Source organism: Myzus persicae, unplaced genomic scaffold (genome assembly GCF_001856785.1).
Source record: "Myzus persicae strain clone G006 unplaced genomic scaffold, MPER_G0061.0, whole genome shotgun sequence".
Lineage (NCBI taxonomy): Eukaryota > Metazoa > Arthropoda > Insecta > Hemiptera > Aphididae > Myzus > Myzus persicae.
In genome coordinates, this window is record NW_019104197.1 from 61,758 (window position 1) to 88,833 (window position 27,076).

At 30.0% G+C, this 27,076-nt stretch overlaps 1 protein-coding gene across 1 annotated transcript in view; it reads left to right on the forward strand.

Moving 5' to 3' along the window:
• Positions 1-27,076, forward strand: part of LOC111039850 (extracellular serine/threonine protein CG31145) — a 72,216-nt gene that overhangs the window by 19,980 nt on the left and 25,160 nt on the right. The window contains exon 2 of the mRNA XM_022323499.1: positions 21,867-23,057. Coding sequence (XP_022179191.1) covers positions 22,567-23,057 — 491 coding nt within the window. The 5' untranslated portion in view covers positions 21,867-22,566. The remainder of the gene's footprint in view (positions 1-21,866; positions 23,058-27,076) is intronic.

Consider the following 27,076-nt stretch of genomic DNA (forward strand, 5'->3'; position numbering starts at 1 on the left):
GACTGGCAAATCGTTTGGTCAGTCGGAAAATGTGTACACATACCAACGTTTATAACCTTCACGGTTTTAATGGAAAACATTAATATTATGTTGCACAATTAACCGAGCATATCCTGTCAATCGAGTGCATAGAGGTTGTTGATATAATTTCTTTGACGAACAATATCTCATTATTCGTCTCAAAATGTATGATGTAGGTACACACGGGCAAATATATATATATAGTATACATAAGTGCCTACGTGTATCACGTATAAACGTTTATGACGTATACGCATAATATAATTCAAAAAATAATTCATTGTTGTCAGAACATTTATTTAAAACATTTTTATTTTACAATCATAATATAATATTAATATGTATAATGTATACTGCATAATGCATATAGCTATGTTGTATTTATTTGAATACCTTTTGAAACAAATCTTCAAATACAAACTTTATGTAACGCGTAGATCTCAAATAAAAATAATTTAACTGCAACGTAGGATTCATATGACTTATTGTTATTAATTTACTTTCTGCCAATTGAACATTCCCGACATATTCCGTGCAATGTCAATGTTTACTGAAGTTGTTGTTGCGTGTGGCCGATATTATATGTAAAGAGTCACCTACCTTGTTAAAATAATATCTAACACTACTTTGGGCGAGAATAAAGCTGTTTTAAACAGTTACATTTAATTTAACTCAGACAAAAATATATATATTACATCGATCAATTTTCTGGAGCGACTATAAATTAAATGTACTCATTTTAAAACTACATTGACATTTCTTAGACGATAAAGTAAATTGTGTGTTTTGAAGAAGATATGCACAAAGTATATGATGAACGATATATAACCAATAAGTTAATTTATATAATGAAATTATTATGAATTATGATCATTAGGAAACTGATTAAAGTTGAATTTGGTTATGTAAAATATGATACAATGGTATTATTAATTTTAATGTGTAATGTATAATTATGTATATTGTATGATTCTACATTTTAGATTATTATTTTCATAATTCATAAACAAATACAGTTTCGTTTAGGTACCTACTCGGGTCATATTATTATATAAGCATTATAATTTATAATTGCTATTGTTTGGTTCATTTCTTAGGGTTAATAAAAAATACAACACTTTTGTGTATTGTCAGTTTCTCTATATTGTGAGGAACGTCTTTTATTTGGTTGATATAATTGTTTCATTTTTGTTTTGAAAACGTATAATCAATTGTACTTTTTAAAGTGTAAAAATAATCGGTGCATACTACTTGCGTCCGAGATTATTATCAGTAGGTGAGTTGCGTCCCATCAAAAAAGGTTCAAAAAGGGTCATAGCTTATTTGCGTCCAACAGTATCTTTTTACACAACCTAGTTGCGTCCCAGTTTTTAATAGAATATTATATTGATTACATATACATATGATTCTATTATCACATTATCACATCACGTTTAAATAGATAAAATTATACAAAATGATGTAAATAAACATATTAAAAAAATTATACATAATTAAAAATATAAAAATAATAATACAGGTAGGAATATAATTAATTTTCATTAATAAAATCGTCAAAATTAATTACAAAATAAAAAGAGTTAACACTAAAAAATGTAGTACGAAAATTATTGAAATATAAAAATCATTGATTACTTAATTAAAATAATGTTGGCTGAAATTTTAGTGAAACGTTTTTTAAATATATAAAAGCGGAATTTGTTTTTTCTCTGAATTTTTTTATTTCTTTATTTAAATAGTCAATTTTTTGGTATTTTTTTGTTCTATAGTCTTTTTTGGGTGTATTTATGCTATTCATTAACACATAAGTATTAATTTGAAATGATTTTAAAACATTTATAAATTGATGTATATTTGGGTGGCTTGAGTAAAAAGATGAATTGAATTTAGAATGAAATGCTTCACATGCGTTCGTTGTTCGTTGTACACTAGACGAACATTGTGCCCACATACTTGGAGGAAATTGAGCATTTTCAGATATATAATTGTCTAATATGTAGTCAGTAAATTCTAAACATTCTGCTGGGACGATTGGAATGATTTCATAGGCAAATACGTTACTTACCATTTCTGGAGGTAAAAATGGCAGTCCAAAACAAATTCTAAGAAATAAACCTATTTCTGATTTATTCTTATATTCATTGGCCAATCCAATATTTTGTATTTTTCGCCACCTACAACGTTTAATTGTTTTAAAATTAAACCGTTAATTATACCAAATATTTATACGGATGTTAATTTATACATACCACGATTGTCCCAAATGGAAACGACAACCTTTTATTTCCGCTTCTGTCCATACAGTGCACACAGCTTTATGAATTGCAATTTCAAAATCAACGAACACAGTATCAGGAGCGAAGGTAGTATTATATTTTGAGCACGATTCATTTAAATATGTAAACGCTTTTTCGTACGATTTACTTTCTTTGTTAGGCAGTAAAAAAAATGCCAATGGAATGTAATAATCATTTATCAGACCATGTATTGTAAACATTTATAGAAAAAATTTTGGGCAATATTGAAAAGTCCCATCGACATATATTTTTTTAAGGTTACTTAGAAATCTTAAATTTTTTTCGCATGAAAATAATATAATATTTGTTTGCTTATCGTTTACCATAACAAAAGTTTCATTTTCAGCTGTAAATATTTGGTATTTTTGTAACATGTTGTGTACCTCTTCAGAATTTGTCGGAATTCTTGGAAAAATAGTTCTCCGAGCATTGTAGATATTTTTACGTACTAAGTTAATATCTGAGGCTGTAGAAGTAATGCATCCGCCACTAAGCTCAGTACAAATAAGTTTTGATGGTTTTATTGATATATCTGTAATAGCTTTTCGTTTTAGTCCGTTGCTTAATTGTTGTCGTTTAAGGTGTGCTGGTTCATTTGAATCGTGATTATGAGATGTTGGTTCAGAAATTATATTTTGTAGATCATCGAGCTTTAAAAAACTTTTGCAATTTTTATTCGTGCACTTCCACCGTTGTACTTCATTTTTAAGTAATTTATGGTAACTGAACTTATAGTTATGAATTATAAAAAATTCTTTTGTCGCACACAATTTGGAGCTAAACATTTTTTCCATTTTTAATCGAACACTTAACGAACACTGTGTAACATGTACTGAGAAAAGTATAGCACCGTGCGAAATACTCTGTGTTATACTGATCAATCGTTATTTATAATATATTTATCAAATCAGATATCAGGTGTTGGTTTTTCAAAGCATTCAGTGTTATAAATATGGCTCGGAAATTGTTTGGTGACAACCGGACATCGCTATGGTGTGTATTAAATTTTATCACACTTACACTAATACGCTATAATATTATCTTATCTAAAATATTATTATGTTATTTATCTAGGACGCAACTCGGTTACGACTATTATAGCAGGTAGGAAGAATAATATAGTCGAGTTGCGTCCACAAAACGGGACGCAAGTTACCTGTTGAATTTACTACCTAAAAAATATACCTTTTCGGGGACGCAAGTAGTATGCAGCCAAAATAATAGGATAGTCACTAGGGTTGAGCATATTAAGAGTGGATGATATATATAAAAACAACATTGATGAAGAAATTAATGGGGGGTCTTTTTTAAAATACATTATGACCTAAATTTTATCCCAGTTTTGTTTATGCAAATCTAACATTCTTAACAAAATGTCGAAATGTATAAAACAGGTAGTACTTATAGAAGGTTTTTTTTATCTGATCGCTGTCAAACCGAATGACACGAGTATGTCACTTTTCATAAGTCGGTCTTGCTGCAAAGAACTATCGATGAGATAACGTACCGGGTAATTGCATGTCTATATTACTTCAACATGATAATTTTCACCATCTAGTAAAAAATATGATGACTTTCTATTAATCCCGATTTGACGGTTGTCATTTCTATACAAATGAAATATGTACTTATACACTATACCATTACTTATAGTGGCTGGTGTCTGGCTCCGTCTGGATACGTCTTATATAATACCTATTATAATATTTCATAAAACCCCAATATAATATTGTATAGAATATTACTAACGATGTATATCAATGACTTTTAAAAATCGATAAAATTAAAAATTTGCCTTTAAATAACATTTGATTAATTTTATCACATTCAATTTTGTGGATACAATTTAATTTGCTTGAAAATGCAGTTTTTAAATAGAATTATTAATCTAATTGACCAGAGGAAATAGTTTAATAATTTTTTTAAAGTAAATAAGTGAAGAATTAATTACTCATATCAATAAATAAATATATATATTTATTGAAAACTGAAAAGAAATAACTGTAAAGAAATTTAACTATTTTTATTATTTTTTTTTATTTCATGATCTGTTCATAAATATAATTAATTGCGGTGGTGTATAAGACTTCATTCACGAAATAAAGAATAGTCGCATTGGAGAAATGTTGTATTTTAAATATTTAAATGGAAATTATACTATTGCGAGTTAGCTTTAGTAAATAGTTCCAATACTATTAAGATGGACAGTTTATAAGTTATAAATCAACGTTTCTAATTACTCAAATAATGTTGAAACAAACTAGGAATAAAGGAACATGAAATATTGACTTCAATAAGACTGTATGAAGATGATTTGATACTTTGTTTCTATATTAAGTTAAATGTTAATATCTCCTAACCTTAAGTTTAAAAGTCTATCAAATTAAAATTTTTTTATGAATGTCCCTAAAATTTAAAATATTGAATAACGCTGGTATTGAATTGGGGAACGAAACTATAATAACTATTACTTTTTGGGTCAATCAACAACAAATATGCTCTATATTATTAAAATCCACATTTCTTAGATGAAGAACTTCAGTAGAACACAATAGATGGGTATTTAATTTATAAATTGAAATCAATTCTTTAAAAACAAAAAAAATATTGTAGGTGATGGATTCTTACTCTACTGAACAATTTTTCAATTAATACGATAGAACCTTTCCTTGACTTGGATAATTAGGTACCTAGGTATTAATTATTAATATCATCAAGGTTACAAGAGAAAATTAAATCAAAAGATCACGCACCATTTTCTTTTGCTTGAAGATTTCCTAGAAATGAAGAGGTAGGTATGTAAGCCATTATTTTGAGTGGATCTTGTAGTTTTATTATTCTAGTAAAAAGCAATTTATAAAATAGTGTAGTTTCTTTCTCAATTGATTGAATTCCAAAATTTTAATTTAACATGAATTTGACAGTGAGAAATAACCAATGTATAAAAACATAACAATTTTTTTATAGGATTCATCAAAAACAAAAATAACTTTAATTAATAATGTGGATTTGGTTCAAAATTCCGTGCATTGAACTATAATTTATTATTCAATTTAACCCCAGAATTATCATTGAATTACCATCACGTTATAATTGTATTAAGAGCAAAGATTATGTCGTACCCGCATGTGATGACTCGATCGTATGTAAATCAAAGAAATGTTACTTTCAGAAGAATTCATTTATTTTAATGTTAGAGTGAATTGGACCTGTAATATTATATTAAATGTAAGTATTAAAGTACTAGAGTACCTATATAAAAAATTTCGGCCTCAAGTAGATTTTTTGGATATTTTTATTTTGAAGCAACTTATCAGTATTGTAAATCAAGATGGATTCTTCTGAACCTAAAATATACCTACAAGGTTAATGGTTCAGTATGGCGTAATTTTGGCTCTTGAAATATGATAAACTAATTTGTAGAAACTAAATATTCTACATAATATTATTATGACAAGTTTTTGTATCAGAATCATAGCTTTATTCAGGTGTTACATTTTTATTTTTATCAAGTATAATATAAATGTAATTGAATGTTGATTAATAAAATAAATCAAGGATAATAATAAAATTAGTAAAATACAAGGTTTTTTTACACTACGAAAAACAATTCAAACATTTCCAACTAAGTAGGAAGTTAGGATGTCGTTAATTTAATTAACGCAATTGGATTGTTCATGGAAAATAAATCATTACACTGCATGAAACATTTTTCAGAAGTACTCTGTATTGTAGTATTTAGTAAATAGTAATACGGGTTACTAACACTTTTACGTGATTTACAGATGAGTAGTAATTGACACTCGAGTTTTGGACAAATGCCAGACAAAGTTGGGATATAATTTCAAATAATATAGACTTACTAATAAACATTATACAATCATAAAATGGAATGATACTACCTAAAACCACAGAGCTTAGTATTATATATTTTAATTATCTAACGGCTTTTAAAAAAAATTGTGAGTATTTTTGATACTTTAAAATTTGCTTGAAAAATATAAATACAACTCAGAAATCTTATATTAAACATTTTTCAAGCTTTTTAATCTATTAACAGAATTTGTAACAATAAAAATCGAAAATAAGCCGGTTGGTGGGTACAATTTCCTACAAAAACTTTTTAAGGAAAGCTGTATAACATTATAAAGTGTTTTGACCAAACGAAAACATTTTTCGACAATAATTAAAAAAAAACAAATATAACTCAATTTCGTATATCTATAAATAGCCCAATAAGAATCACGATACTTCAAGAATTTCATGGTGCATAGAAAATATTAGAAATTGATAATACATTCAGTGAAAATATCATGAATTTGTTGTTATTTTTTCTAGAGTTCTTAGTTACACTAAAAAAAGAAAATCTGGTTTTCCTTAAAAATCCCAGATTTTCCTTCATTTCTTGGCGCTTTTTAAGACTATTGGGAATTTTTTACTATTGACCCTCAAAGTACCAACTAGATTCACTTTCCTATCAGAAAATATGCTGTCGAAGAAACTCGAAGCATTTTTAATGTCCCAAATGGTAATGACAGCCACAAATAGAAAAAATACACATTATTGTAAAATCAATAATACATTCATCGCCCCTTCTCAGAATCTATAAGAATCCAAATTAAATTAAAATGTAAAGTAGGTATCTATAAATTACTCAAATACTTATCCAAAATATTTTGAATATTTTACTTTTATTTTGTATTTCGGCAGTAAAGAAGCAAAAACCTTGAAAAGTTGTTATCGAAAAATTGGTTATGAGATATATATAAAGATTAAAGGTACCTACTACCTACATCGAATTTTGCGAAGAAATCTGGAAAATGTTTCAATAATAATGTACCATGTATTTACTATTTCCAGAGTATGTAAACTTAAAGCTAAAAGTAATAATTCTATGTACCTAAATCAGTGTCATTGTTTTGCTAGAAATATCATGAGTATTCCCATAATGATCATTTTGATTGCATTATGTATTACCTATTTTTACCCTGATTAAATATAATATGCTTCTTGTTTACGTGTTGAGTAAATATTCCAGTTTTTTCCCTATTTTTCGTTAATTTTATGAAAAGTAAATTGAGAATTTTTACTAGCTTACTTAGACTGCCTCAAAATACAAACTAGATACAATTGTCTATCAGAAACCTCCCTATATGTTGAATATTGAAGCGAATTGTATGCTCTAAAATGTGATAACGGACAAAAAATAACACATGCGAAACCAATATATTACATGCTCCACTCGGAATATAGAATATTTCGTAAATTAATAAATCCTAGTAAAATAAACTGATATTCTTTTTAAAAATTCTTTTTTTAGATAAAATAACTGAATATACTGTGCATAAAAAACCATTTTAAGTTTCTTGTAAATATTTAATGTATTCTAAAACTATCATATTCGTTGTATAATAATCATTTTATATTGCATCTTTGATAGTCAAAAACATTAATGTTAGTGATAAATGTTACGGCCTAACCACTTTTATGTTGACAATTAAGAGGTTTCAATCAATACTGTATGAAGTACCTTCTAGACATATTAATTTATTCGATTAAATATTTATTTTTTTGGATGAAAATAATTTCTGATTGATTAAACACAATAGTTAGGTATTCAGTACAAAAAGGTTAAGTACTTTGTTCAGGGTAAGTTTGTGGTTAAAAGAATATCGCTTAAAAAGTCAAGTGTATGTGTTTAACATTAATGTAATTATTAAAATAGTTTAAACGCTTGTAAACAGTTTTTACTTGTTTGATGTACGAAATCAATGTACTCACATCTACAATAATTATAATCGCCAGAGTTAAGATTAGAAATTGCTCTCCAGTTGAAATATCAGACTGGTTACCTTTAACAACCAGGTAAAAATCGTCACTTGAATATTTTCAAAAAACATAATACATTTAAGATTAAATTTGTTGGGTGAATAGAAAATACAATTTTCAACGACAAACGATATGGTAAATTAATGTTTTTATATGGTATATCATTTATTGCAAATTTATGTAAACTATAAAAATAATAAAATACAATACAATGATGTAGACACTAATGTTTATAAGAGTCTATTTTAAGATGATGCTATATATACCAGATTCGTTTTCTCTGTGGTCTCACTCGTTACATAGCATAAATTACGTTCCACACTTCCACGATTTGTACTCTCTATTTGAGTTTAGGGTACACCGTGTAGTGCCATACACGTGGTTTCATTATGCATTTTAAATGAAGGAAAGCATTTCTTTTTATAACTTTATAATATTTAACCAATGCTTAACGATTTGTTTCCAAATATGTTGTACAAACGATTCAAGTACAATAAATTAAGGAACGTTTAGATAAATGCGAGCACATCTTTACTGAAAATGAAAACACTATCTCGTGTTCTTTATCAAATTTTGAATGCGTTCATATAACGTTCCCAAACCCAACTGTATTTATTATAATCATAACTAATAAGTAGGTATATATATATATATTAATGTCCATTTTAGACTTTGGCCTGTATAATATTATGCAAAGCAACATTTCCAAATTAATGATATCTTAAAAAGTTAAAAAAGGTTTTGTTGGGATTTATCCCCTGAGTCATTATATAATTCCATTCTCGTCAATTATTATTTTTAAACATGTTTTTTTTTTTCAAAGAAAGGAAAATACTTCAATAACTTTATAGTTTATTCTCAAAAATTCAATGTAGGTATATAAAAAAGCATCTAGATTTAATATTTATATAAAATATTCATTCAAAAAATATATTCTACATTAATGTATTTTTGTGGATAAGTAAACATCTAAGTCATTTTAAATGATCATAAATTGAAAATAATATACAGGTACTTTATAACTATAGTCTATAATAGGTATTAGTAACGTTAATATTGAAGTATATTTTACACTTTCGCTTTTCACTAAATATTGATTATTTTGTACAACGTGGTTTATTATTCACTAGATCTACAAACGACACAATGTCTAATTAGTTCATAAATGTGTCAAACACGCTTTCTGGTTACTTTTCTTAATTGTATTTAATCAATACCATATTATCATTGTAAAAAAAAGATTTGAAAAAATCTGTTAGCGCGTGTTATAACATAGTGTTAAATAAACTTGAGAGTTGTTGTTATTTTCGTGCTTACAAATTGGATTTCCGAGTTTCAAAAGTGTTAATAATTAATAAATTATGTTATATAATAATATAGTTATCCGATATACCTACTCTTATTTCGTATTCGAACAACGAACACTCAAAAGAAAATATCACACATCGTGTATTCTTTTGTCACCAATGATTGAATCATATTGTTGAATCGATTTGTTGCATTCCTTTTTAACACCATATTAGATCTGATATATTTTATAGCACATATAATATGTTTAGTTTTCACTTTATATTATAATCTACTCGTCTTATTAGTCTTTAGTATTTTAACAACATCCATCTTTTTACTACTCGAATTTTTATTTTACTCGTATTTGATAGTAATTTTGGGATTTTTGGATTTTAATATTCTTATCTTAATTTTGAAAATGTATTATAGGGTTCCTCATAAATTGTTCATAGTGAAACCAACAAATCTAAAAAAAATATATAACTATTTTTTTATAGACAGTTAAAGTTCAGATTTGGACTAAATTAGATACTTAAACAAAGGATAACAATTTTAGTTATTTTGTCGTAATTGAAAAATATTATTGTGAAGACTTATACGTATATTATTATATTTTACTACACGAAATTACATCAAAAAATATTTAGATTTATTTTAAGCCTATTTGTACCGTTCAACACCTTTTTTACCATGAGTTACAATAAGAATTTGTGCTATTTTACAGTGACATTGAAATATTTGTTAGAAGAAGCCACTCAGTAATGACACTTCCTGTTGAATTTTTTATTTTTCATGTAGTTAAATTAAACTAGTTATTATTTAATTGTTTAAGAGGTCTCTGCACCGCCGTGTAACACCTACTATATTATTACTTATAGTAAAATATATTACCACAACAATTAATAGGAATATAAATATATAATAAAATACAGGTACCTACTCATAGTAATGGAGATTAGAGACTGACTGCTGATAATCTTTTTTGTTGCAATAAGTTATCATTAAATTTGAATTAACATATTATTATACATTATTGTGACTCACTAAATGACGAGGTATACTCAATACATACTGTACAGTAGATGGGTTCCCACATTCTCCCCTTTTAAAATTATAACTGGCAAGTGTTAACCTACTTCACTGCCTTTTCAATATTTATTTTTTGAAAAAAACAGTTATTACTTGGAAGTAATTTTTAGATGGAGGCATATTAAACAGCGTTGAGGGTTTTTAATACAATTGTTTACATTTAATTAATTAATTAATTTTATCCATCAGTAATTCTTAATACCTATATGAAATACTTGTTAAATTATTTTTACAATTTTTTTGTCTCATGATAGTTGACTTGTATTATTATTTATTCGATTTCGAAAGACAATGATTATTTATATTATATAAACCTTTTATCTGTTTACTTACTCGTTAACCTGCTTTGTGAAACTCAGTAGATAATTGCTGATCAAGTATGCGGTAGTGACTCAGTAAACCATCCATTTAGAAGTCTCACTGTTACTATTATGGCACCAAGATAGTGTCACTTATTTTCAAACCGTATTTATTTGAAAATACTAATTAGTAATGGAATACTGTTCGACTGTTTCTACTATTCAACACACTTTTTACAGCAACACTAGTATTATATTTACTGAGTGGATAGCAGACTGAGGATGCTTGACTTTGTCTTTATCTGAACTTATCTATTGAACTTTACAAATCAGGTACGTCACTTCAAAAGTGGTTTAATAGTTTACAAAATTTTATAAATGTTTCAAATGACCAGTCTAGCACCAGCTATGTCTCTTATCTGCTGTCGGTAGATGACGAAGAGACAATCAGTACTGATGGTCTCATATGGCAAAACCCACCAGTAAGTATTTCAAATACATATTAAAACCGACGTCACCATCCGTTATATTATGACCAAATGGTCCAAACGCACTTAACTGTCCGGCATTACGTTTTAATAGGGTGTTTACTGTTTGACCCACTAGGCTTCATAGCACCTGTACTCGTACGTAGCAAAATATTTATACCTTCAACAGCTGTGGTCATCCAATCTTAGCCGAGACTCGTCTCTTCGCAGCAGTACAAATAGCATAATGCAAGTAAAATGGACCCAACAGTACACCAGATTAAAGTCTTGAACATCCGTCCATTACTGGCCGTGTTATAATGATATTACAAATTTGATATGTATACTTTTGATGAGTATATTAACTTTTATTTTAAAAGCAAAAGAAAAGCAATACTAACTTCAAAATATCAAATTTAAACTTACATTCACACTTTTATTGTGTTTTTAGTTACTCCTAATAAATAAGATCGCATGCTTGTTTTCAGCAAAGAAATCGAAATCTATTGTAAAAGCAAAATCATTTTTCATCAGAAAAACAAGAACATTTTAGTGCGGACGTTTTTATTTTCATTTAATACACTAGTTTCTAATGCGTAAAAAATCATTAGCAATTATCATAGATTTTGTTAACGTTGGATCAGTGTTTCGGGCCATTAATCACATTTAATTAATTAATGGTTAAATTATCCAAAGTGTTGCACGGTGTACTGTGTAGTGGAACCAGTGACCAATGCGAAACGAACTTGACGGAGAAGAGCGAAACGGCGATCAACTCACCGGAAATCAGTTTTACACACAAATTTGTTGACGTTTTGAATTTGACAAACTTAAGCGTAAAAAGTAAAATCATGATTTTGCTTTATTCTGGCACACAGAAACTAAATTTCGAAATAATGCATGGCAGATGAATTGGAAAAAAAATTCAACCGTCTTCTGTAGCTATTAAATTTTAATAGAATAGCAATTGAAAATGTATGGTGATTGGTGATATTATATGGTATCTATAATCCTTATTTGAATTTGGGTTTAGGTTAGATCATAAAAATGTAGATTTTCGGTAAGGTAGTAAGGTTACATCTTTGTTCATATATTAGAATTCTAAATAACTTATCTACAAAACTAACAACTTATATAACAAATAAAAAAATTAAATGGTAAATACTATAGTTTAGGACGTTGTGTATCATTAGGTTATTTTAGAAAATAATATCACCAAAAAATTTAATAAAATAAAAAAAAATATCAATATACAATAATTTAAATAAAATATGAAAATAAAAACACATACAAACTTAAATAAATGTACAATTATTTCACATAATAATATTTGTTTACCCAATTATTATATTAAGTTTGGCAATTGCTGAATTATTACTTATAAGTAAGGTAAATTACTTGCAGCTCAAAAAATCACCAAATATGCACTAAAATATACAAAATATGCATTTTGAAATTACTATGCGTATTATAATGAATTAAAAAATAAGATTATTTGTATGAATATATTTTATTTAAATTTTGATATCTGAGACCGACGTCTCCGGGGCCCGTATTGATGACGTCTTATGCAGTGAACAATATTGTACATAAATAAAATTAATAACCGGAAAATAAGTCTAAACGGCAATTCTCGAGCCGTGTCTCTGTGAAAAACATGGGTGCGAGAACAGTCAACAACCATATTAATATGATCAAAATTTAAAATAATTCTAAATTCAACATTATTTTGTTTGTTTATTCTTTATTTAAATTAAATTAAAACGTCGATGGTAAAATTATTGAAAAGATCCATCTTAACGTATAGAATCGAAGAAATATGAACTAAAACAAAAAAAACTCGAAATATGCATTTAAATTCAAAATAAAATTTCAAAACCAGCTTTGTTTCAGCATGAAACGTATTTGTTTCTTACTCTGATATTTTTCTGATAGTGCAAAACAAATATGCGAATGCTACAAGTCCTCAGCCCTACTTAAAAATTATAATCGCCTTAGGCATTATTATTTATTATAATCCAATAGTTTTCATACTCAAAATTAAAAAAAAAAAAACTAAAATTAAAATTTGCGAATGATGTATGTTGTTTAGTTTTATATTAGAGTCGTTTATCGATGAACACCCTTAATTTTCATTTTTACCTATCTCAAAATATTTTGTAAAATGTGATAAGTTCATAATGATTACTAATAGTTGAATTTATGTTTTTGTTATGTAAATTATGTTTCCCTAATGATCGAGAGAAAACACAAACTCCTTTATTCGATGTATAATCAATTGTATGATAAAAAAAAACTGTGTTGAGTTTTCTAAGATAAGAATATTATTCTTGACCTAGATTTCACATACATCAATGATAATCGTATTTAGTTCTGGATAATGCTATTAACGTTAGACATATCTATAGGTAATGTATTAATGTGAATACAATTTAAGATTTTCTTTTCTCATTGAGGATCCCATTTCCTGAAGGATTATGGGTCAGTTAGGTCTACGATAAACACGTTGAATTAAATATTCCACAAAAATGGGTACAGAAAAAAAAAGTTTAAGGCTATTAGTTTATTTACTAGGTGAATTCAATTTGAAAACGATTTCGTGTGTGAGATTAACGATTTTAGTAGGTATAATTTTTATTGTGAATGGATCTAATTTTGTTAATCTTAAAGTGGTCAATAATAAAATATTTTATCCATGATTTAACGTAACAAATTGAACAAATATCGTATATCGTAATATAGGCATTATTGTAAGCACCGTGTGAATGGCTAACAAACGAATAACAGAAAAAAATTTATCTGTTTATTTTTTTTTTAGAACCTCCAGTAAAAACTATTACAGCCGAAAATTGCATTGTTATAACTTCTAAATAGGTAGTTTTAACGAGTCCCTCGTCTATTGAATATAATAATGTGTGTGATGCCAGTTGTTAACAATAACTGTAATATATGTATGATGTATATGAAACGTGATAACACCTGAAAAACCATACATTACAACAATAATATGATTTCAATCTAGCTTGCACTATAACCTAACTTAATGCTATATATTGAGAGTTTACCAATTGCGCTTAAAATTACCTTTCTATATACTAATTGTTGCAAAACAATTTAGGGCCGATAGACCAATTATGTTGGATCGGTAATTTTCAGGATTTATGTACCAATTTTTGAAAATGGTCCATATAGAAACATCAAATTACTTTAATTAATACTAAACAACTAACAATGTATGTATAACACTAAAGAGTGATGTGCGACGTATTAATTGGGAAGATAAATAGGTGACGGTAGTAAAAATTTGTTTTCGTCTATCACTCAAATCCATAATTATTAGTTCATTGATAATAATGGAATAATGGCAACATATCATAAACGTCTAGATATTATTATAAAATATTTTCAGAAAATAAACTGCCTACTAACTTAATATTTAACGAGACACCCAAAAATCAATATTGATCGGTACTTATATACCTCTTAATTTTCAATTTATACATTTTTATTATAAATCTGAATCTTAAAAAAAAAACTAAAATACAAGCACTGCAAAGTGATATATTGACTCTAAAAATAAAAAGTGCAATTGAGTATATAGTCTGATCGCTAAGTACTAATTTTGAAACACATTTTGTCATGCTTATACAGTCTGAGATTTATAATTATTGATGTCAATAAAAGGTGGAGGCGCACATTCTATACACTCACCTATTTAATTTTCCTACCTAAATAATGACATTTTAATTACAACTTTACCATGGAAATTTCAATAATGGCTGAAACTCATAAGTACAAAATATACCAAGAAGCGCAAAAATAAACATCACGTAAGCGCAAATAAATTGTACTAATATAAAAATTATGTTTATATTATTAAATTCATAGTTATTATTAATTGTGCTTTTATAGAACGAGTATACAAGCATGATAACAAGTACTTAAGAATTAAACTTTAAATTTGAAGCCCAATGTTTTTAATTAGTCCATTTTAGACTTATTTTTCTATGTATATGTTTCATGCTTTAATATTGGAGATGACTTAAGAGTTTCGATTCATCGTTTTTCGTTCATTTGGTTGTAGTTGAAAGTAAAATTTTGCCTGGTGTCCTTAAAGTACTTTAATATAGTTATAAATTGATAGGCGTGGTTTGTAAAATTGATCTTTTAAGTGATTGTGGATCCAAAACCTAATACCCATTATGTAGTCCTCAGCTTGTTCGAAGGTGGCTCAGCCCAAAGGTGTGGTGGATATCTGCTGTCATTTTCAATAAAATGTTCTAAAATATAACTAGAAAGTGATATTTTGACTGTCACGAGCAATAAAAATATTTCCGAAAATGAATCAGCAAAAAGCCAATAAAAAGTAAAAAAGCCAATCCAAAAAAATACTTTAACCAATGTGAAGTTTCAGATTCATTTTTGCCGTCTTTAATTTTAGTATAGTTACTTAAATGATTATCAACTGTCATCGTAATTTGTAACGATACAATATGATGTAGGTAATTTAACTAACTATTGACTGAACTCTATCACGGAGTTCAACAAGTTGTTTTCGACATCGAAAAATATCCTGTATTTGAGAACTAAAGTTTTAAACTGAACATAAATACAACAGGTGCAATATTGTACTAGGTAATACGATTTATTTATGCGCTTTTGCCCACTACTAAGGTACAAACATCCAAATCAATTTGCGCTTTCAAGTTATAGAAAAAAAATAGAAGATTTGCGATTTTGGGTATCACCAGCAATGATTATTTATCAACTACATATATAAATATAAATGTTGGATAGGTAGGTATATCATATTATCCTTGATCATTATATGATATATATATATAATATGTTTATTATCTATTCAATAGAGAATAGATTCTATTGGATGAACAATGAGCTATATGACCAGTTTAATAGGCATGATGAGTATAATTGAGATTCGTTTTAAATGTCATATAGATCCCACAAGTTTTTTCAAACCTATTCAGTATAAACTCTAAAATTTTTTAAATACAAATGTTTTCCATAACAAATGTTCAACTTTTGTAAATGCACGCTTTACCGCGAACTCATTATATTCGTATGTACACGAATGAGTTGCATAATATAATATATAAGTTACTTAGGTACCTAATTTGTTTAAATGTATCAATAACAAAAAGCGAAATTATTTGAGTTTCTGCGTGGATCAGTAAACACGACGATAACCTATGTGTCAAAACTGACAATAATGGAGATATATTATGTGCCACCCATCATAAACGTCCTAAATATTACATTTTGTGCACATACATCTGTGCACGAATGTCATCTGAATGCTTGTCCTCCATACCACAAGATTTATGGGTAGGTAGCTATGTATTACATTAACTTACTTCAGTTGATCCCGAATAATAGATATCTATATACAATCTATAAACAATCTATCTATAAAGATATATCTATTTGTATACAATGTGATGACAGAAATAATCTAATTAATACGAGTACAGTACAGATATAGTAGATACTTTCATCACAAAAACTCAATTTCTTATCTAAAATTATATCATATAATTATGAAAATCCTTTAAAATAGATACATTTGTACATAGTTGATGTAGCTATTTTGAAAATTTAACAAAAATGTTTATCATCAGTGAAAAAATCAAAAAATAGTTCTTAAAATTCAAAATTTATATTTTAATATACACAATACTTTCGAGTAATGACATTTTTTTACCGATTTTGTTGTATTCATATAATATATAAATGATATGCTGTCATTTATACAGATGTCGAAGTAGACAAATAATTTTATTTGGACGTCTGTAAAAACAAAAATTGTCATGTGCTTTATTTACTTGGATGGCTGGATGTGTAATAAATAATATAGATTCTATATTCTTGCTAAAGCAATAAACTATTTTCAGTAAAATAGAATTGTATGTCAATTTTTAAATCATAAACATATTTTCATTATTAGAATATCGAATTGTAGGTAGCTAACTGGGGAATGTGTCGACCAAAATTGACCCACGTTTTTCTGGAGTAGGTTTTCACTGCCATGAGAAGTCCGCCTGTGGTGCAAAATGACGAGTTCAATTCTCTGGTCGTTGTTAAATTAATATGTCACACATAAATTACTACAATTCTTAACACTACAACTTCACACGAAACGACCGCGTGCCTCATAAAAAAATTATAAAATGATATAGAATTTGCAGGGGCTGCAATCAAATTAAATTTATAAAAATAGCAAATAAATAAAAATATAAAAATTTATAAATCTCCGGTAAGTAAAAGAGTAAACAAATATTTTATACGAAGCAGGTAGATAAAATGTGGCCCAATTACCAACCGCCCGTTTCGTTGACCAGCTGTTTATAACTAATGGAAGATTCGTGGTAGTAGGCGCAAATCACTAAAATCCGGTAGTCGGCAGTAATAGTGTAGGTTTTACAAAATTGTACATAACATCGTCCGCCGTCGAATAAATAAGTATAGGTATTTGTTTGATTACGTAACGATCGTATAGGTAACAGTTTTTGTCAATACTCTGTATACGCCGGGAAAAAAATGTGTAATACACGCACAAAATGTACAAAAAGTTTGAAAACTTGACTATTTGATTAAATTTTCTGTTTGAAAATGCAAAAGGTATCCCACGTATATGAAGGTATAGATATAGCCGTGCCTGCGTAGGCTAATGTGTTTGAACGGTGTATGCATTTTGTTTGCACATCGTTTTAAATGAACACGAATATATTATGTAATATGTATACAGTATAAAACATCAAAGGTAACCAGCCGCGGAACCTTAACAATTTATTATCGGGAATCATGGGATGCGATTTAAATTTAAGAATATGTTTTCCAGTCAACAACACGTCAGTGATCATATTATACCGTTTATTAAAATTTAAATATAGGTTAAATTTAAATTTAAAAAATAAACGATTATGTACGTTATTCATTATCTAATTAACACTATTATTGGTACTTCAGTTTACTAGATATCGATAACAACACGTTGAAATGATTGTTCCGTGAAACCTAGCCGTGCCGACGCTATTGAAATTGATTTATGACTTTAAATTTTAAATACGCCGTACTCGGGGGTCATTTTTAGTACTTTTTGTTCTATAGAAAGAAACGATAACGCGTGAATTATCTGTGGTCTGTATAATGTTATTTAAAATGTTCGTCATATTTACGATTTCATCACGATGATAATAATAATCGTATTTATCATTATTTTAATTATTAGTTAATATATTTATTCTTTTTTTTAGATTCTTTGTTTTTACATGTTTCTACGAATTTGTTGTATTTACTAATTTGTTTAGAACATAATTATTATTATGGTTGTAATAACAGCAATCAAAACAACTAACATTATTTAATAATGAAATAATACAGTCGATTATAAATTATTTTTAGTCCTTACTCGGAGAATGTGATGATATTTCGGCTTCTTTATTCCGAGCCGTCCAGGTATCGGTATTGTCTGTTGGGTATTGGTTTTTTGTCACCCTACAGCCTACAGGTTATCATGGATACTAGATAGCTAAATAGCTCCTATATATTATTATGTATAGGAATTATTATAATAAGCATTAACAACATAACGAACTAAAGACTTGAAGAATTTGATATTGAGATGTCATCACTCGAGCGAAATGTATTTTTAATTGTGATAATAGCATGGGTTTATAATGGTCAACCGTCGAATTACGTAAAAGAAAATAATTATTTACGAACAAAACGAATCGACAATCATATTACGTACGAGATAATAATGCAATGTAGTTGAGTTTGCGCAGCAGAAATTACTTGTGTACGGGGCGGCGGGGTGGTGTTGAATGAGCTCGAACTTATTTGACGAACTAATATAATTTTCGATAATGTTTTCAAATGGTTCAATACTTCAATGAATACGTTATAATGAGTAATAAATTATAAATATTAATAAAAACATATATTTTGTTCGTCCAGTCGAGAGAAAACACCAGATTTTTGAATAACCTTGTAAATGTTAAGCACATTGTTACCAGTGCCACAACTTCATAATAAGGGGCCCATGTGCGATATTTTTTTTGAGCCCCTTCCTAAATTAATTTTACTGAAAGTATTACAATCTATAAGTGCCAACGTTTTTAGGTTTTGTGTATACCTACGTATATATATATATTTTTTTTTGGTTCATACGTTTTATTCAATCTGTTTCAAAGGGAACAATAAGAATAAGTGATGGTATAGAATAAGCAAAAATTAATAAAAATAAAAAGGCAGACTAAACAGATTTCAGAGGCCTCCCAGTACTAAATACCTATAAATGTTGTGTACGTCGTCACTCGTCAACCGTCGTCGTTTTCCGCTATCAGCCTGTTGTTCTTCCGACAATTCGACAAGCAACGACTCATAGACTCGATAAAAATAATAGATATTATGGAAAAATTGATAGCACTTAAAAAGTTAGAAACGTTGACACTTGATTATTTGATAGGTACCTACCTTTTTCTAAGCCTACCATCCTATTTTAACATACTTATTACTTGATCTGATATCAGTATACCTACAACTACACTAATGTTTCAACTTAAAGAAAAAAAAAACTATTGTGAATAATTAAGTTTTGAGTCTTAAGACAATTTCAGTGTTTGCTTCAGGTTGGGCCCGGGGCTCCCCAAATGTATGTAAGCCTTGCGGCCCGTGTGCGCCGCACACTCTGCACACCCGGTTTTTGCGGCACTGCCGGCTGCATTATATAGGTACATTGAAAAAGCGGCGATTGATCCATCATCCGGTGGCGTGTCTTTGTTAAATATTTGCGGGCGGTCCCTCAGGGCGAATAACCGTCATTTGGACGGCGCACGGCGGGACCTGTTGCTCACCAACTCGAGTCAATTCAACACGCACATATTATGTGTAATGTTGTGATAACATATTATATAGGCAGGACCTAGGTAGGTACTTTTGTTTTATGGAAATCGTTGAAGATTAAGAATCATTTTATCTTCGTAAGTCGATTGAGCTTAAAGAGGCGTGTATAGGATATTAATTATACGGGTGAGTGTCTGTTGACGATGTGATACCACATTATTACCTACTGCTGTGGTGTTGGCGTTTGCTCACTTCTATATATATATTTTTTTTAGTGTATATTCTAAAATGTACGATGATACTTGGGTATCCCTATACGATATACACTATACGTTATATTATATTTATGAACTGTTCATAATATACGTGTAATATACGTATATCGTATATGAACCCGCCGTTAACTATCTTAATTTTCAGTGCCGAAAACAAAATATTTTATAATTATTTGTAATTTACAATTCTCAGATGGTAAGTGGGTATCTATTTTTAGTAAATATCAAGTGATTGTCATAAAATGACAAATGGTTAATTTGAGTACCAACGACTTTTTATCTACCTTATAACACGTATGGGTAATTAACCTTTATATTGAATTTTCTGAATTTCTTAAGTTTCCGAAAATAGAATGTGTCATTAATGTGTGGCTTCTTTCTTTCACATTTTTCGTTGGGATTTCAAGACTTTAACTTGACCAAGGAATGCAATAAATATCCATGAAAAAACGATCGCATCAAAGGTATTATAAGTACTTGTGTCTGATAAGTGATAGTTATAATAATAGCTGCAAGAAATAAAAAATTGTTTGACATAAGGATATAGGTTTTTCACCATTGTCACCGGTGGCGTATCACACAACCAACATTTTCGGTAGAGGAAAAGTATTAAATACCTCACTTTAAAACTATTAAGAAGTCCAAAGCAAAGCCAAATTAAATATGTATTATGCTAAGAAAAACTTCTCGAGACGGGCAAAATGTCACTGTTGTCCATTCAACAGGCACGTCACTGATTGTCACCTATTTATGTGGAAAATGCATGTACCCACAAATATTTTTAGTAATGCATCACTGTACATTTTTACCAACCATTAGAGTGTTGTTTAACAGCATTATAGATCACATCGAGTTGTCGTCGAGCAGGTGTGCATCGATAATATACGCGTGTAACGGCGAGGAACACGTGACCTCGTTTGTAAAAACCGCCAGAACACATAAAATCACAACCAACTAAACACACACAGTAATAGCACAATAAAATGTTACGCTGCACATTATAACTTATAATTGTTATATCATTGTTGTACACTGACGAGGGTCTTGTCATAACGATTAACGATCTCTAATTTTTATGGTATTTTGCTGATTTAAATATAACAATAAGGTGTTGAAACCATGCGGATAAATCTAGGAGGTACTTATTTGGCAAACACTAATATTGTTATTATGGTGCGAATTACTCGTGCAAGCAGTGTTGTACACGCACATAAATATATATAATAATATATAACACGGTATAAAAGCCATGCGGTTTCTCGTGACGTTTTGACTGCGCTCGAGCGGAAAACTCTCGTGCCGAATAAAATACGAACACTATTATTACTTAATATTATAATTTATAAATTTGCGCACTGATATTGTAATGCTGCATAGGAATACGGACTGTCAAAATAACGCCACTAATTCGTACTTAAATACCGTGTGTTTCAGGACTTGGATTTTACAGGACTCATCGCGGGGCCCGATTAGCCAGGAACCGCGTCCGTGATGTGCTCGAGCTTCGCGGCGGCGGCCGAGTCGCAGCAGCAGTAGGGTCCGACGGTAGAAAGGGGAGGGGCGCGAGCTCTACGGCGATAAGAGACGACCGCGGGGGGGCACTCGGCGGCGCGGCGATGACGCGGCCACGTCGGCGGTCAAAGGTCGAGGCGATAACGACAGCTGCGGTGCACCCGACAGCAGTGGCAGAACCGAACCGAAAGCCATCGCGGGACCTCGAACGCGATACGACTGTGTGACGACGTTGGGCGCGGGGCTCGAACACGAAACGGTTCACGTAGCCAAAGCTTAACGTGACCCATCGACGACGACGACGACGACAACAACAACAACAACAATAACAACGATAACAAAAACGACAGAAATTATAGTTGCAACATCTGTGAAAAAAAATTTAAGCATAAAACAATTGTATAAACACGGGCGGGTGGCGGGAGGGCGCGGCGTAGGGCACTCCGCCGCTGCCGGTTTGTCAGCGACGCGCAGCAGCAGATCCGATGCGTCCGGCGCCAACACCGCCGCCGTTCGTCAAAGCCGTCTGCAGCAGCTTTACCGCCGCGTCGTGTTCTCGTCACGCCAGCCGCAGCCGCAGCCGCCGACGCCGACGTACCCGTAACGACAACGAACTGCCGCCATGAAACTCCGTGACCGAGTGGTGGTCGGCTTCTGCCTGTCACTGGTTCTGGTCACCGTGCTGTTCGTGGTCGACCTGCAGAACGAGAACGCCCGCCGGCAGGCCGTGGCCGACGGCGACGCTACGTCACACTTCCACGGCCGGTCCGACCGGTCCCGGGACGCAATCGACGCTCAATCCGCCTGGAACGCGGCCGCGTCGTTCATCGTGTCCACGCTGATGCCGTCAAACCAGCCTCCAACCCGTCCCGGCGCGCCTCAACCTTATCCCCTCGCCGCGGACGGACGTCAAAAGCCCGCGGTTCCCGACCTGTACGCCACAGACAGGTTCGCCGATCTCACCGAGCGCCTGTCCCGATCCTCCGAATCGCAGCGGCACCGCGGCAACGTGCCCGACTGGACAGCGGTCCGGGACGTGATCGTCGACGACACGGACGACGACGGGACCACCAGCAACGAGTACATCGTCGAGTACTTGGAAGACGGTTTGAGGTAAGTCCTTGCACACGCCGTTCGCGAATGCTTCCATACAATATTTTATATGTCTTTACCTTCTACCCAGACACGAAAAGAGGAGTGAGGTTTTCGAGGATTCAATTCAACCCCTCCGAAATACTTGACAAAAAAATGTTTTCATATACGCATTCTTCACATAGACCTCCGTGATTTTATAAAAAATTATGTTCTACATTTATAAAATATAACGTGATAACTATAAATTAACTAAATTTGGTTTATTAAAGATAAAAATATTAAATTTTTTACTTTTGAACCTCCCCGGAATCGTTTTTTCTGAGAACTTGTCAGGTGCCTGCTACCTATACCTCAGTCAAACTGTAATATTTATTTATCTCGACACGTCCTCTAGACGTGCTCGTACGTCCGCACGGTACCGCACTACACTACACAATACAATACAATACTAAATAGGTAACTATGATAATATTGTAGTCAGTTTGCTGCGCGTCGATTGATTTTTTTTGTTTTAATCGTTTTACATTAAATTCATTCAGGTGGGCGGGCTGCAGTCATTGAAAATCATATTGAAATATTATATTGGTGTGCCTATATTACGTCATTACAGATGGTCCCCGCCAAATGTATTCTTCATAATAATATCGTTATAGGAGATATTTCAACTTTGAGATTGACCTCGTTGTCATATTATTACGAAATGCAAAAGAACGTATTGTGCATTCATGTACGGATTTTCTGAAAAAAATTGTTAATCCGCTATTTATTGTTGTATTCATTCGTCAGCAAACACATGTGTGGCCAAGACAGTTATAATGTTTAATGAAAAGGACCGTTTTCAAATAGACTAGTTGAAATAGTTACATTATCGAACACAAACACTGTGGCACACACTGTATAGTGTTAAATTGTTTTTTTTTAATCATCAATTTTCTAGTAAAATAAAAAAAAAGCGATAACGAGCACGCCGACGCTCCGTTTCGTGCTGTACGATTTATATTTTGTTTCTATTTAAGATTCTCATCGTTTATAGTTTATAGTTTTGTTTGACGATTCGTCATTATTGTTACATTATTAATATATTTTATTATTCGTCAATTTTATAAAATATGATTATTCTGAAAGAATCCGACTGACAATATGTGCTATCAGAGGTCAGGTCAAGAAAAGGTCAGATTAAACGCGTTGTTGTTGAGTATAAAATATTGATATGTATTATACCCCAATTATCTTAATGCCCGTGTGCGTACAGTTAACTATTTTCAACATGATTAATAATTATATCGGTTTATTCATGTGGAACAAATTTTTATTCTATAATATGTATTTTTGACAGCCGGTTTAACTCCGAAAAAGTTACCAAACACACACACAGTCCGTATCGGTTCTGGAGAAACGATCCACTTCCAAATGTGACTTATAGAAAACAGTAAATAATAATCATAATAATATATAACATTATTACGGCTATTTTGTGCTTAGTTCGTTTGTGTTAAACCATTAACCATATTTTATTACAACATAATATTACCAACATGTACCAATACACCATAGCTTTTTGATCGTTGTGAATCCAATAAATATTTGATTAACCTTATTAAATCGGCGGCGGAAGTTTGAAAACAGAATTTCTTTCATTTCCATTTTCCTCTCTGGTTAAAACTCAATTGCATTAAAATAGCCCTGCAGTAAACGCGTATTGATGAATTCAAAACACACGCTTTAAAAACTTAAAGTTTCTATTTATTTTTTCGTTATATTTTTCTATATTGTCAAATAATACGCGTTATGTATTTCATTCGAGTCAATAAACCGCATAGGCACAAAAACCGTCAAAATAATAAACAAATGTGTTACAACAAAAAATGTTAAATTTATTTATTTTTTAATAATATGTTAAATTAATTTTTTAATCAGCACACGCCATTATTTATATCGTAGAAGTAAAACCATTCATCAGAAGTACCTAATTTAAAATATAAATTATAGTTAAATGTCCGGCACGTGTAAAATAGAACTGTACAGTATTATAATATTCTGACAAGCTTATACAGGTGTATTTTTGTATTGCACTTAGTCACTACAAAATGAATATTACATATAGTTAGTATTATATCGATGGTATCGCGAGACATGCATTATAATTTATAAATAATAAATAATATTATGTGTGGGTATTCGAAAATTGAAAAACAAATTATAGTGAAAAATATTTCTTACAATTTCGTTTTGTTCACTAAACTATGAAGGCCTGATATTATAGGTACACGGTAGGTTTCGTGTGCCTTCAGAATTAAAATGCATCGATGTAATACAACGTAAATCTATATGTTTTATATTTTATTATTTATGTACAGTACACAAGTAAAATTCACTCATATCATCTCCAAAAGTACTATTATAATATAATTATTATATAGATCTTAAAAAGGCACATCATTATAATTGCTTATACAGGAATATCACTCGCTTACATACAACATTGGTGAAAATTTAGGAAGGTAGCTTATAATTAGCCCCCAAAAGTTATCCGAGATTTGCTTAAAATAATGTGCAAATTAATTATATCTTTTCATACTTTTTTGAATAGTAAATATAATACTAGTAGGTAGATTCATATCAATTAAATAAATACACTTGTAATGTTATCTGTTATGAATTGTATCATCGGTTTATCAAGTGATTTGAAACAAACTCTTAACACTTATGTATTTTAAACTGTTAGCCCCCAAAAGATGCATATCAAATTTCCACCGATGGGGTAGGTAACACAGTGCACTGCTTTTCACATCACAATCATATAATATTATTAAAAAAAACTTGTGGTAAAATATTTTAAATGTGTTTTAATATTCCGTGTAAACTCTTCTGAGCCGAAATCTATATAAGTAAGTTTTTTTTTGTGTATAAAATATATTTGTTTGTACGATGAATAAATATTTTTTAAATTAAGTGTAGACAATAAGCCAATTGACAAATTCCCATATAGTTAACAAACATTAAACAATGTTCAAGCTTTTTTTAAATATGTATTTTGTATTTTTTAATATAAAATTATTAATAAGTGTTTCAAAAATAATGCTTTTTTCTAAATGTATTTTAAAATATACAGAAAAAGTAGTTAAATATCTACTTAAAAAGTATGTAGTTACATAATTCCATTATTAATATTTGTTGGCATTCCTAGCACGTGATGCATGATTATAGAGCTGACATCCCGTGATTGTTAGCCCTCCTTGTTGGTTTGTGTATTTTCCTGAAATATTTGATTTTTACAAGATCCCAGTTTACATGCAAACGAAAAGTTATTGTGCTCGGATGTTTGACAATTTGTTAAATGAAATAACAACGAGTTACTACATAAAATCCGTCTATATTAACTCGCATATAGTAGGTACAAATATACAGTTATTTTATGTAAATACTCGTATGAAGTTACTACTTACTTTTCAATAATTGGTCAATCTGATCTTTTTCTGATTATAATGAATGAATAATATTATTAGTTCCCGCAATTTCTTTATAATTACACATTCGTGTTGTAGATCCACGTTTTACAAAACAACCTAAACATCCTAAACAAAGAATAAATAAATCTACGCTTGTGTTAAAACTTTTAAAAATAAATGCTTATCAACCTTTGGAACTAAAGTATTTGAAGGACGGTCACTGTGCGTGTATAACGCGACTGAATAAACTTTTCAATTATTAATTTAAAAACTGTTGATTTTGAGAAACTTTTTAGTTGAAATAATAATTTGTATTTTGTACGCATTATTTGAGTTTTTCGGTATAAAACACTTACCAATACTTATTACATAGTGTATTAACATAAATTAGCTGAAATCGAAATCGTGACTAAAATATGTCATCGATATTACAATTTAATATTTATTTTCCGATATTCGATGATAAATAATTCTATTGGAATGGTTTTTTTTCAAAATTGTCTCAGTCTCATAACGTTTAAATGTCTATAGCATGGAATTCAGGTTTATTTCAAATATTTTTTGATTAATAAGTAAGTACAGATATTC